The 14,055-nt window shown below is 39.4% G+C and overlaps 1 protein-coding gene across 3 annotated transcripts in view; it reads right to left on the bottom strand.

The window, feature by feature from the left end:
- Positions 1 to 3,729: 3,729 nt before the first annotated feature.
- The window catches only part of RNF168 (ring finger protein 168), a 41,280-nt gene continuing 30,954 nt past the window's right edge, over positions 3,730 to 14,055 (bottom strand). For all 3 annotated transcript variants that reach the window (XM_044252097.1, XM_044252096.1, XM_044252095.1), the window contains 2 exons: positions 10,291 to 10,372; positions 3,730 to 6,463 (listed from right to left, as the gene is read on the bottom strand). In XM_044252097.1, coding sequence (XP_044108032.1) covers positions 5,507 to 6,463; positions 10,291 to 10,372 — 1,039 coding nt within the window. In that variant the 3' untranslated portion in view covers positions 3,730 to 5,506. The remainder of the gene's footprint in view (positions 6,464 to 10,290; positions 10,373 to 14,055) is intronic.

The raw sequence follows: 14,055 nt of genomic DNA, 5'->3' as shown, positions 1-14,055 counted from the left end.
CCCAACAGTGGCAGTTGACTTGTTTCCAAAATCAACTTTCCTAAAACGAGACTCGCTGGACCCTTTCGGAGCACCAGCAACACCTACGAGGTTTCTTTCTCAAAGGTTTGAACACCAGCTCCGCAGTCCACCCTCCCCCACCTCTTAAGTGCCTCGTTCTAGTAACTCAGACTCTTCCCTTCTGTTTCCCAGCTCTGAGGGCAGTAGCCACTTCCTGCAGTTACCATCTTTGGGTTAGAGATGTGTTCGTTCCCTTTGGTCTAACACTTGTCTAACCAATTCCCCATTTTATAACCTCTGCTGAAATACTGTGGTTTTTGTTTTCTTAACTGGACTCAGATCGATACACTACATTTGTCTACTATCAACTGAGCAAGGAATGGGGTTCTCATCCCCATCCTGGGACTCAGGAAAGTCTGGGGTCAGTCTAACCTGCAGTAAAAGATGGACACAAAAGTCCATTACAGGGCTTGAGAGAGGGAGATGAAGGATACAAAAACATGGAGACTCTGTGCATGATTCCCACCTGACAGAAAGCCTTCAGAAATGAACTATTTCCAGGGACAGAGCCTGATTGTGGCAACCAGGAACTACAAAAGCCAAATTGAAGAGGATCGTAAAAGTAAAATGTAGAGAGTCCCCTCAGTTGAACTCCAAGTCCTGCCAAGACAAGGTAAAATATTCTACGGGGAAAAACCAGACTCAAAATTTAAAGTTATAATTGTTTATTAAGAGCTTTATGCAGGAATAAGAAATGGGTCAACATACAGTAGTGGCTCAACTCCCATCTTTTTAATCTCAGAGTTTCTAGGGTTTCTCACACTTTTATGCACGCCAGCGTGAACCAGTACAGGGACTTATAGAAGCCACTTAGGATTTCTGAGAATTCAGTTTCCTTTGGGAGGCCAGGGACTCTTGTGACCTGGGGACTTAGAAGCAGGGGTCTCTTGTGATGCAGGGAGCTGCAGACATGCCTGGCAGAGCTGAGTGGAGTCTCCATCAGTGGACGGAAGATAAATTGCAGCTTATTGCATGCCACATTTGGAGATTTATGGGAGACGAAGCCAATGGACAAAGTGAGACTCTTCCAAAAGTGGGACTGGTGGAGTAGTGCGGTCAGAAAAGAGCCAGGCAGGAGGAATCATCGCTTATTCCAGTTCTTTTGAATCAAGGCATGTGCCAGGTGCTTACCTCTTGATAGCAACTTGGTTGATTACATTAGGATTCCCATTTACAAATTAAGAAAGTGAGGTAATGGAAGGTAAGCAGTTCACCTAACAGGTAGAGACCAAATTAAGAAGGGAGTTCTAGGGGCGCCTGGGTGGTTCAGTCCATTAAGTGCCCAACTCTCCATCTCAGCTCCGGCTTGGGGTCGTGAGTTCAAGCCCTGTGCCAGGCTCCACGCTGGGTGTAGAGCACTTAAAACCAAAACCATTCTTAGCCCAAAAGCCCTACAAAAACACGAAGCTTGCAGATGTGGCCCTGGGGGTGTACTTTACAGACCCCTGTGCTAGGGCTTCCAGTTGAGGTCCTGCGGTGTTCAATAGGCTCCCTTCCCTCGGTAGGGTCATGAATGCTTTTGTCTCATCAGCAGTGTGAGCCTGATGACAACTCTCTGCTTTTCTGAGGTTTTCAGCCTTTTAAGCCTCTACCCTGAGCAGTTTGAAAACTCTGCAATTACCTTGATGAGAAAATTGGCCTTGTGTTGGATGACCCTCAAGTCTCCAATATTGTTATTCCAGCTTCATCAGAAGGCCAAGAGTTCTGCCAGTTTCTGTTCACTAGCAGCAGCCCTGATTCTTGTCCTGCATTCACAACAGGCACATGCTATCAGCAAAACCACTTTTTGGTTGCAAATACCATTTCACTTCTCATGTCTCCCTTCTCTAGAATCTTAGCCCTGAATTTAGTCCTCATTGTTTCAGGAGCTCTCTGATGCTTTTCAGCAGGCAATTTTACATTTTTTTTTTTTCCTTTTAAGGCGAGAGAGATCACAGAGGAAGAGGGAGAAGCAGACTCACTATTGAGCCTGATGCGGGGCTCCATCCCAGGACCCCGAGATCATGACCTAACCTGAAGGCAGACGCTTAACCGACTGCGTTATCCAGGTATCTTGGCAAGTTTACATTTCTATCTGGCTCTTCTCATTATTCTCAGCAGGAATGTAGGCCTGCTGCAATGCTACCTGGGAAACATAAATCTTGCTTTTCAAATAATTTAAAAATAGTACCTAAAAGCTAAATACATTCAAATCAACTCACAATGCTATAGTTTTTTCCACACCAAAAAAAACTTCCTGAATTGATTTTTAATATGTAAAGGCAAAAAACACCCTTCAGAGTGGTGAAGGCTGAGATTAATAAGCTCCCTTTATCTTGCAGTATTTTGAAAAAAAATTTTTTTAAAAATTTATTTCTAATATTCAACATCGTGCTCGAACTCACCACGCTGAGATCAGGAGTCCCAGGCTCTTCTGACTGAGCCAGTCAGATGCCCCATCTTTTTTTTTTTTTTTTTTTCAGGTGCCCCTATTTGCTACATTTTTTAAAAAAGATTCATCTATTAATTTGAGAGAGAAAACGCGTGTGAAAGCAGGGATAGGGCAGAGGGAGAACCCCGAGCCAACTCGCTGCTGAGGACAGAGCCAAATGCTGGGGTCAATTCCGGGACCCTGAGATCATGACCCAAGCCTAAATCAAGAGTCCATCACTCAACCAACTGAGCCACCCGGGTACTCTTATCTTGCAACATTTTAAAAACATTTAAATTTTGACTAGATGATATATTTGGTATGACTGAAAATTCAAAAAGTAGGAAAGAACACAGAGTGAAAAGTCATTCTTCCACCCTTATCTCCCAGCCACAAGGTTTCTCTCCCTGTTGGCAACATTTATTGCTTTTCTTTCTAGACATTTTATGCAAATACATGTATCTATCTTTTCATATCAGTAACGTGGTTTTGTTGTTGTTAATTGCTATATAACAATTGTACCATCATTTAGTATCTACTGATGTGACATTAAGGTTTTTTCTAAGCTTATTATTATAAACAGTGCCATACAAAAATATTTTGTACATGTCATTCTACACACATGTAAAGGCAGCTTTAGGAAATTCCTAGAGATAGAATTGCCCAATTCCGAATTGGGGTTTTAAATTTTCTACTGATACCAACCAATACATAAGCGTGCTTATCTCCCCATACTCTTGCCAAGATTTAAACACACATACATACACAAAGCAAAACAAAAAAGCACCTTTATCTTAACTAATGTGAAGGGTATACAGATGTATAAACACGAGTATAAGTGACATTATGCATCTTTTCACACACTTAAAAGACATCTGTATTTCCTTTCCTGGGAACTGTTTCTTGGGAACAGTTCTAATTTTCCTTTTGAGTTATTAGTCATTTTCATAATGTATAGCAGATCCTTGGTACAAAGGAAATGAGCTCTTCACGACAAATTGCATCTACTCCCCACCCCTCCACCCCTCTCACCATTTGCCGTATTTTCCAATTTTCCATTATGGTGGTAATTTTTGTTATGCAGAACTTTTTAATTTTAGGTAGTTAATTTTTATTTTTAATTGTGGTAAAATACATGTAATAGTCTTAATTTTTATTATTTTAATTTTCAGATTCTCAACCTTTGTATAGTTCTAGTGCTCCCTGAGAAGTTCAATATTCTCCTATCCCTCCACAAAAATGAGAGGAAAAAGTAGCAATACACTTTAATGACTGGCACAAAACATTTATTCATTTCTAATGAAAAGACATATAAGGTAGGACTACCAGAAAAACTAATAGAGAAATTAAAATTTATCTTAAGGTCAGGAAGACTTTTTCACAAATGAGTGGTTAAATGCAGAAATCCTATATATGTCACACTATTTTCACCCCTTTTTGGTCATGGACTATTCCAGAAAAAATTAATTGCACAACTTTTGAGGAGTTCTAACAGTGTCTACCCTAAAATGCTAAGTGAAATTGCTCTTAGAAAAATACTGATTCAATGAGAAGACAGATTTTATCATATTTTGGAGAAATTTGGTTAGTTTCTGACTAGACTTCATTTTAGCACAATCATTACTCAGAAGGCAAACACTTTTCTTTTTTTGAGAAAGAACAAACTAAATTTTAAATTAGCATCAGAATTCTACCCATAATTACCCAATCAATATTGAAATAGATGCCATTAAGTATGCAAAGATTAACAGAATTTTAGTTACAAAATTTGGAGAAAAAATCTTAATAATGTACAAAAATATTGACAAATTTAAGCTCAAATTAGCTCTAGGATGTTTTATTTTTACTTCAAAAGGATGGACAACTAGACATCAGCAGAAATGCTGTTAAAACTGCTATTTGCTTAAAGTTGTTCATATCAATGTAAAAAAAGATTAATGGTCTGTAAGTTAAATTTCACAAAATGAAATCACTGCCTTCTGATTTAACTTTCAAGGGTAAGACGGCAAAACCCAAGGATCAGACTTTCTTTTCCTGTCAATAAACACATATAAAAGTCAGCATCAATACAAATGATAATATAAGGAAATAAACACATGGTTATATCTCAGGTCCCACAACAAAAGATATTATGAAATTTAACTCTCCTATAGTAAAGTCCCACCCCACCCCCAGAATAGCAGATTAATAAAAAGGTGACATTCCTGAATTTCAGGCAATTTAGCAATTGATTTTGATTTTGACACCAGATACTATGGCGTGAAAAGCTATAAAACCCAAATGTTTTCCATGTCATTTAGCAAAGAGAGGAGGAGGAAGTACCCTCTAATAAATGTCACCTGCTACTGCATCCCAGGCCCAGCTTCTGGTCACTCATTCCATTCCAATGCTTTCAGTCAATCTGCTCCACTGAGCCGCACCCCAACTCTTCAACTCCCTTCGCATCAAGAGCCTAGTTTCCTTTCTGTCAACTAACTCCTAATTCTCCAGGAAACTCTGATTTTTCTGATTTCACATTGATCACAAACCATTTTAAATCGAAGAAAATGCTATAATGGTTAAAATAATTAAAGTGGAGATGAAAACTAGATTCCTTTAGTGTTATGGGAGATGCATTTCAAGGGCTCTGCAAATATATGGGAAGTAGCAAGAGAATTTACCCTGCTGGGTTCCAACTACTTGGTACGTATCATCTCACTTTGATTACCAGTTAGGACACGAAGGGAAGCAAAGGCTTTTGTAAAACATGCATTTCTGGGAAACAGAATGGCACTTGAAGATTTCTTCGGAGCTCGCCAAGGCATTCTTATACCCATAAGGATTGTCAAACTTAGTACACCACAGTTATTAAAAAAGCAAAGGATTGGGACTCCTGCTTACCACAGTTTGGCAGAAACACATTTATATATTCCTCCCTCGTAATCAAGCCATCCTTTATAGACAATGGGTGTGACCATTACAAAGAGTCTCTATATGAAAAAAGGCTTCTTAATCCATCCATTTGCTAGATTATAAAAACCTCTTTTTCCCCATGCATTACTTTGTATACCTCTGAAACATCTGAAAAATACTTTTTTGTGACTTACTAGGCTGTAGGGAATTAGTGCTTTTAGATACATTAGTATTATCTCTAGAAGAATTTGGCATCTTTCTCCCATTAACATTAACTGAATGTTTCAACTGGATCTTAAAAGACGGCTGCCAATTTTCATTTTTCGAGCCTCTCCGAGATTTGGAATGCTCTGTATCAGTCTGTCTTTTGAAGTTCCTGTCTTTGGAATTCTTCCTCTGTCTATTTAGCAATCTGTCTGGAGGTGACGACGTAGGACGTAAATGATACTCATCTGGGGATCCTTTCTGCCGGTTTGGCTTCTTCTGTTCTTTATCTACTTCTTTCTGAAGTTGTAACGCTAATAACCTGTCCTCTTCTTCTTGTTTATGTCTCTCAAAAAGTAAGCGTTCCAAATCTATCAGTTTTTGGGTAAAGTTGATTTCTGCTTCCTCTTGGTCTGAGGAAGCTTCGGGGAATGTTTTCCTTCTTTTTGCAGAAACGCACGGATCCCTGACTGCTTCAGACAAAGATTCTGGGTTTTTTTGTTTGGAAATATCCTTACTGATCGGTAGGCAAGACTCTTCATTTTCTGTCGTAACTGTATTACTTGCAGTTATCTGTGTCGTACCTGATACAGTGCACCCACTCTCGGTTTTGCCATAAGGCTTAGCTGCAGCTTCTCCAGAGCAGGGAACTCTGGCTTCAGGTCCTTCATGATTTAGGACACATAACTCTTTATCATGATTGGTTGGTCTTATTTTGACTTTTCCTTCAAGGCACCATTCTCTGCCACTGGCACATAACTGAGGCATAGGTGACTCTGAAGACTTTTCACCTTGTTCTTGAATTTCCATGCATATTTGTGGAGAAAGTGTTGGCATATCTTCCTCAATTTCTGTATCTTGCCATGTAGGGCTCTCTAAAACACTACTGTCAGTTTTCTGTAGAAAACAGAAAAAGACTGAAGTAAACCGGAGAAAAACAACAAGTCACAATACCGAAGTCTACTCTGAGTTTTCACAATAAGATAGCATCACTACTAATAAAGCGTATTAGTTCTTTTTTTAAAAAGATTTTATTTATTTATTTGACAGAGAGAGATCACAAGTAGGCAAAGAGGCAGGCAGGCAGAGAGGGGGAAGCAGGTTCCCTGCTGAGCAGAGACCCCCCTCCCCACACCCAATGTGGGGCTTGATCCCAGGACCCTCAGACCATGACCTGAGCTGAAGGCAGAGGCTTAACCCACTGAGCCATTCAGGCGCCCCAATTCTTAATAGTATTTTTATTCTGTGTGTCAATTTAGATAAGGGCACTCCTTCATTTTCACTCCCACTAAAACCTACAAACTAGATTTTGTATATGACCAATAAGCTGGCACCAGGATCTAACCTCTCTTTCACCTTATAAATTTCCTTTAGGCCATAGGTTTTTAGCCCGTTTTTGTGCCACGGACTCTTCACCTTTTGGCATTTTGGTGAAGCTTACAGACCTCTTCTGAATACTTTAAAATATAAAAATAAATCCATAGGATTACAATGAGAATAATTTGTACTGCAACACAATTATTAGCATGTCATTCCTAATGCAATGTGCAACTATTAATACATTAAATAATAAGATCTACTGAGGCAAGTCTAATCACTTGTAATGCTGAAGTAGGGACAAGTAACAATACTTCAAGAAACCTGCCACAAATTTAACATGATAAAAACCTGTGCTTTCCACTGATGATGACCAAAGGCACAGCTTTTGCTAACAGTATTACAGTTTGATGTCTACATTTGCAATTAAAGGAATGAGAGTTTAGGTGAAAGTAAAGATAAACCCATGTAAGTTCATATGTAGTCTCTGGATTCTAACCACAGACCCAGGCCTTAGGTTAAAAACCCTTGCTTTAAAAAAAAAAAAGAAAAAAAAAAAAAAGAAAGAAAGAAAGAAAAGAAGGGAAAAGAAAAAAAAAGAAAAAGAAAAAAAGAAACCCCTGACTTTTGTCAGTATTATTTTTCTTTTCACTTATAGGTCTTAGGTAAGTAAATACCTAGGATTAGTTTTGACCACAGAAAAGCCTTAAGAAAGGCTTTGGTGAATATTTGCAAATGATGTATCAGGTAAAGGGCTAGTATCCAAAAATCTATAAAAAACTTATCAAATCAACACCCAAAGAACAAATAATCCAATCAAGAAATGAGCAGAAGACATGAACAGACATTTCTGCAAAGAAGACATCTAAATGGCCAACAGACACATGAAAAAGTGCTCCACATCATTCAGCATCAGGGAAATACAAATCAAAACCACAATGAGATACCACCTCACACCAATTAGAATGGCTAAAATTAACAAGTCAGGAAACGCCAGATGTTGGGGAGGATGTGGAGAAAGGGGAAACCTTCTACACTGTTGGTGCGAACGCAAGCTGGTGCAGCCACTCTGGAAAACAGCATGGAGGCTCCTCAAAAAGTTGAAAATAGAAGTACCTGACAACCCAGCAATCACACTACTGGGTATTTATCCTGAAGATACAAACGTAGTGATCCAAAGGGGCATGTGCACCCAAATGTTTACAGCAGCAATGTCCACAATAGCCGAACTATGGAAAGAACCTAGATGTCCATCAACAGTTGAATGGGTAAAAAAGATGTGGTTGGGGCGCTTGGGTGGCTCAGTGGGTTAAAGCCTCTGCCTTCAGCTCAGGTCATGATCTCGGGGTCCTGGGATCGAGTCCTGCGTCGGGCTCTCTGCTCAGCGGGAAGCCGGCTTCCCCCACTCTCTCTCTGCCTGCCTCTCTGCCTACTTGTGATCTTTGTCTGTCAAATAAATAAATAAACTCTCAAAAGAAAAAAAAAGATGTGGTATATATATATGCACGTGTGTATATATACCTGCAGTATATACACACGTGCATATATATATACACACATATACCTGTGGTGTATATATACACACACACTCATCTGTGGGGTGTGTGTGTGTGTGTGTGTGTGTATGAGAATACTATGCAGCCATCAAAAGAAATGAAATCTTGCCATTTGCAATGACGTGGATTGAACTAGAGGGTATTATGCGGAGCACAATAAGTCAATCAGAGAAAGACAATTATCATATGATCTCCCTGATATGAGGAATTAAGAGAGGTAGAGTGCGGGCTTGGGGGGGGTAGCGAAGGAAAATATGAAACAAGATGGGACTGGGGAGGGAGACAAACCATAAGAGATTCTTAATCTCAGGAAACAAACTGAGGGTTGCTGGGAGGTCGGTGGGGGGGAGGGGTGGAGAAATAGAGTGCCTGGATTAAGAACATTGGGGAGGGTATGTGCTACAGTGAGTGCTGTGAATTGTGTAAGACTGATGATTCACAGACCTGTACCCCTGAAGCAAATAATACATTATATGTTAATAAAAAAGACAGACAGACAGACAGACAGGCTTTGGTAAGAATTTGCCTCAGAACAAAAATTACACCTTGTTGTTAGAGACCTTAAATCTCTTCTTTTACCTATCTGCTTTGCCTTTATCATTTCTTATAGCATTTCTTACAAACCAGTCCCCTTTGGACTGGATAAATTCCAGGTTGCTTACCTGCTTTTGCTGTGAATATGAACACGGGGGTAGGACAAATATCCCTACACTACAAGTCCTCCTCCATCCTCAGTTCTAGTTTGAGCCAGATCATCTGGACCTGAATCTTCCCTCTAGCATCTCTACTTAAGGGACTGTGCACAAGTCTCTTATCTGTGTGTGCCTTAGTTAATTCTTAACTGTAAAATGAATACCTACCTTAACAGAGTTGGTGCTTGTGGTGGACACTGAAGAAAATACTACACACGTTATCTGGCACATGGTAAATGCCAATTAAATGACAGGTTTTAAACTACCTAGCTGAGTTTTTAAAAGATCTAGGAGCCTCTTAGTAAAGGGTTAACAAAACGTCTCTGTAGGAAATCAACCTTGGCGTCAGCTCACATTTCCTAGTTCTATTTTCCTAAAAACCTGATAAAGGTGCAATGTCACCTGTCTTACTAGGCCACATAGCTTATGGTAAAAATGATTTTACTGGTGAACTGCATCTGTACTAGGAGAACTATGATGATCTATAAGCAACCAATGGGAAACCAGGTCTTGGGGCTTCTGTAAGTGACTTATAACTCTTCTGACCCGGTATGTTCCTTCCCAGGACCCCTGGAGGCTATACCCATGGGTTGTTACAATAAATAACTGACTCTTACGAGGAAGAGGGCTTCTAGGGCCTCTCCATTCTCTGCACTGTCTCATTTCCAGGCTGTCACTTAGGAGTTCTACAGTGAAGGTTCTTGGGGCACGGTACGCCTACTAGCATGCTTTGTTTCTTATCCTCTAATTTTCACTGACACTGAGGCTGGTACCAGGTGTAGCCTATTTGGTTTTGAAAGTTTGATTGTCTAAGCCAGGGATCCACAAACCATGGCCCATGAACCAAATTCCGCCTGTTGCTTGCTTCTGTAAATAGTTTTACTTGATTAAAGCCTATTTGTTTATGTACTGTCTGTGGATGCTTTCACTCGAAAACAGAGCTGAATAGTTGTGACAGTGTCCTTAAGGCCACAAAGATATTTACTATCTGGCCCTTTAGAGAAATCTGTTGACCCCTAGTCTAGAGGAGCCTAAAATGACTAAGGAAGGGTATTCCCTATACTACAGTGACTATAAAGAAGTTAGGAAACTAGAAGTATTAGCAACCCATAGCGTTAGTAAACCTGCCAAAGGAAGAACATCTTTAGCATCCACATACCTTAGACATGCGGTTCTTTGGGCTTCCTTGTACAATTTCAGACTGCGATGCTGACCCGAACTGAGATTTAGGTGACAAATACCTTACCAAAAAAAAAAAAAAAAAAAGATTTACCAAAGTTTGAATGCTTTGACAGACAAGTGGCATGTGACCACTATAATAAGCCAGATTACCTATTTACATGAAGACTGTCTGATCTGTTTGGCTGATTTGATCACAAAGAGTGTATACTAACTCCTTGTCTCAGGTATTTTGGCCCAATACAAGAGCAATACTTAAAAGGCTGAGTATTATTATATTTTAGTGAAAAAGAGCAGCAAAGGAAATATAAGTCAAATCTAAATATTTAATTCTCAATAAACATCGGAACAACGCAAGACTATAAAGTCGTTCCAAACATAATGTACATGACATTTTAAATCAGGAGAAAAGAGGTATTTCTTTTTAATGCCAGGAATTCCGGCTGTTTACTACATTTTTAATGTTTACCATTGGGAAAGCACTCATGATTAGATTCTCTACCACTCTTGTATAGAGATTTTGTTAGATACACATTTTATATCAACTATCTGCCTAGAAAAATACAGATACATCAATACATCAGCATAAGAGTATCTCAAAACGTCTAAGCATCTTTAATAGGCTGTCTGCCACAGAAAACATGGAAGTTTGTAATATGATGAAAAAATGCTGTAAAACAAAAGGGAGTAAAAGGAGATAGTAGGGATATTTTAAAAACTGTAAAAAATTCAAACACATATATAACTATGCTTAAAAATGGCAAATAGACTTAATGTTGCCTGCCTTCAAGTGGTGGTAACTTTGGGTGGTTTTCAAGGAGTATCTAGCTGTTGTTTTTATAATTAAAGAGAACAACAGAAAAATGTCTGAGCTGCAAATAATATGTAACACCCTAAGTTCCATTGTGTCCAAAGTACCAATTAGTATGTGGAACAATAAAATAAAATCTAGACAAAGATATTATTTAAGAACAAAGAATAATATCCCTTATAGATCAAAGTTGAATCAAAATTTAGTTGAATCAATCTAAATACTTACTCTGCAAACTAAGTAAAAGAACTACTTTTTTTTTTTTTTCTTTTAGATTTTATTTATTTATTTGGCAGAGAAAGAGACAGGGAGAGAGAGAACACAAACCAGGGGAGTGCCAGAGGGAGAAGCAGGTTTACGGCTGAGCAGGGATCCCTGGGATCATGGCCTGAGCCAAAGGCAGAGGCCCAACAACTGAGCCACCCAGGTGCCCTAAGAACTACCTTTTCAATCAATAAGAGAAAACGGAAGCCCAGGTTTAGTCTCATTAATTAATTAATTAATGGGAAAGCGTGTGCACGTATGTGCACGTGAAGGGGAGAGGTAGAGGGAGAGGGAGAAAGAATCTAAAGCAGCCTCCATGCCCAGCATGGAGCCAGACCTGTGGGACATGTGGCTCAATCCCACGACCCTAAGATCATGACCTGAGTCAAATCAAGAGTTGGATGCATAACTGACTGAGCACACCTAATCTCATTTTAGTGTTTGTTTCCCAAAGTTGAAGAATCCTTCTGCCAAAGCTGGATATTAGTTATCAAAATAGAATTACTACAGCATAAGTTTTTTTTTTTTTTGAACTCCATAAGCAGAGAAAACGTGACCAGATACTTATTCAACATAATCAGGAATGATTGAAAAACTATCCCGAATATTTTTTTTTTTTTTTTATCAGAGAGAAAGAGGGGGAGAGAGCAAGCACAGGCAGACAGAATGGCAGGCAGAGTCAGAGGGAGGAGCAGGTTCCCCGCCAAGCAAGGAGCGCGATGTGGGACTCGATCCCAGGACGCTGGGATCATGACCTGAGCCGAAGGCAGCTGCTTAACCAACTGAGCCACCCAGGCGTCCCTATCCCGAATATTTTTTACGATAACTGGGTAATGTATGAATACATGCTCATTCTAAAAAAGTACAGAAATATGGACATGCATGCTACCATTCCTTTCCATTCCTATTTGCTTTCTCATATGTAACCAATTTTTTTAAAAATATGATTTCTATATAGTACACACTTTTTTTTTTGAAGATTTATTTATTTAACAGATGACAAGTTGGCAGATAGGCAGGTAGAGAGAGATGGGGAAGCAGGCTCCCCACTGAGCAGGGAGCCTGATTCGGGGCTCGATCCCAGGACCCTGAGATCATGACTGGAGCCGAAGGCAGAGGCTTAACCCACTGAGCCACCCTACACTATCTCTTTTTTAGAGGCGCCCCTACACTATCTCTTTTTTAAAACAATCATATTCTTCTGTGATTTCCTTTTTTTTCACTTATGTCTTAAAGATCTAAGTATATATATGTCTATCTCATGAAAACAATTTACAAGAAAATAGTTGCAAAACATATGTAAGCATCATAATACACTGTGGTTCAAGGAGGGGGATACTGACTGGGAAAGGACACTAGTTAACCTTTTGGAAATACTCTGTAGCTTAATCTGGAAGATGCTTTATACGTAGTTTAAAAATTCACCAAAACAACACTTAAGAATAGTGTACTTTAATATATGTATGTTACAATTTTTAAAAGTTTTAAATCTTTATATAAAAGCCCTTATAGTTGGGGCGCCTGGGTAGCTCCGTTGTTAAGCGTCTGCCTTTGGCTCCGGTCATGATCCCAGAGTCCTGGGATCCAGTCCCATGTCAGGCTCATGCACTGTAGGAGCAGTGCTTCTACTTCTCTCTCTTCCACTCCCCCGGCTGTCTCTCTGTCAAATAAATAAAATCTTTAAAAACAAACAAACAAACAAACAAACAAAACCCCCCAAATCCCTTATACTTATCACCTAGCTTAAAGTGAGGGGAGGATCACTTATCTTAACATCCTTTATGGAGCCCCCTCTTTGTCCCCTCAGAGACTCGACTACTCTGAATTTTCCTTTACCTTTTTTAAAAAAATATTTTATTTATTTATTTGACAGAGATCACAAGTAGGCAGAGAGGCAGGCAGAGAGAGGGGAAGGGAAGCAGGTTCCCTGCTGAGCAGAGCGCCCGATGCGGGGCTTGATCCCAGGACTCTGGGATCATGACCTGAGCCGAAAGCAAAGGCTTTAACCCACTGAGCCACCCAGGCAATCCTTCCCTTACTTTTAAAAATAGTTTTACCATACCTTTGAATCCTTAAACATGTATTCCCGTACTGAAGGATTTTGACCTTTACATAGACGGAACCATACCACATGTATTCTATAACCTTTTTCTTCGCCCATTTTCATGATTTATGCGTGTTATTCTCAGCTAGATTCATTCTGACTGTTGGATAGTATTCAGTTCGACTTGGGGACATCTGGGTACTTCTGCTCTTTGCTATTATGAACAGCACTGGTGGGAACATTCCTCTATGTATCTTCTAGGGTTTCTTTGGCATCTATGCCCCCAGAGTTCTAGAGTATCAATCTTTTACATTTCCACCAAACACAGAAGTGCTCCTTATTGTCTACGATACTTAATACTGCCAGAAAGCTATTTTTTTCCAATAGGATGAGTGTGAAATGCCACCTCACTGTGATTTTAATTTGTGTTTCCTCAATTACTAATAAGGTTCAGTATCTTTTCAAATATACATTAACTTTCAAGTTTCATTTACTATGAAGTCAAAGTTTTTTACCTATTTTTCCTACTGATTCTTTTCTTACTCAGAGGTGGGTATTTCTTTAATAGTACATTACCTTTTCTCAATTAAGTAAGTTAAAATTTCTTCTTTTTTAAAGCAGGCTCC

This window comes from Neovison vison, chromosome 6, assembly GCF_020171115.1.
Source record: "Neovison vison isolate M4711 chromosome 6, ASM_NN_V1, whole genome shotgun sequence".
In the NCBI taxonomy this organism is placed as follows: Eukaryota; Metazoa; Chordata; class Mammalia; order Carnivora; family Mustelidae; genus Neogale; species Neogale vison.
Note: the sequence above shows the minus strand (reverse complement) of the source record. Positions and strands in the feature narration are given on the sequence as shown.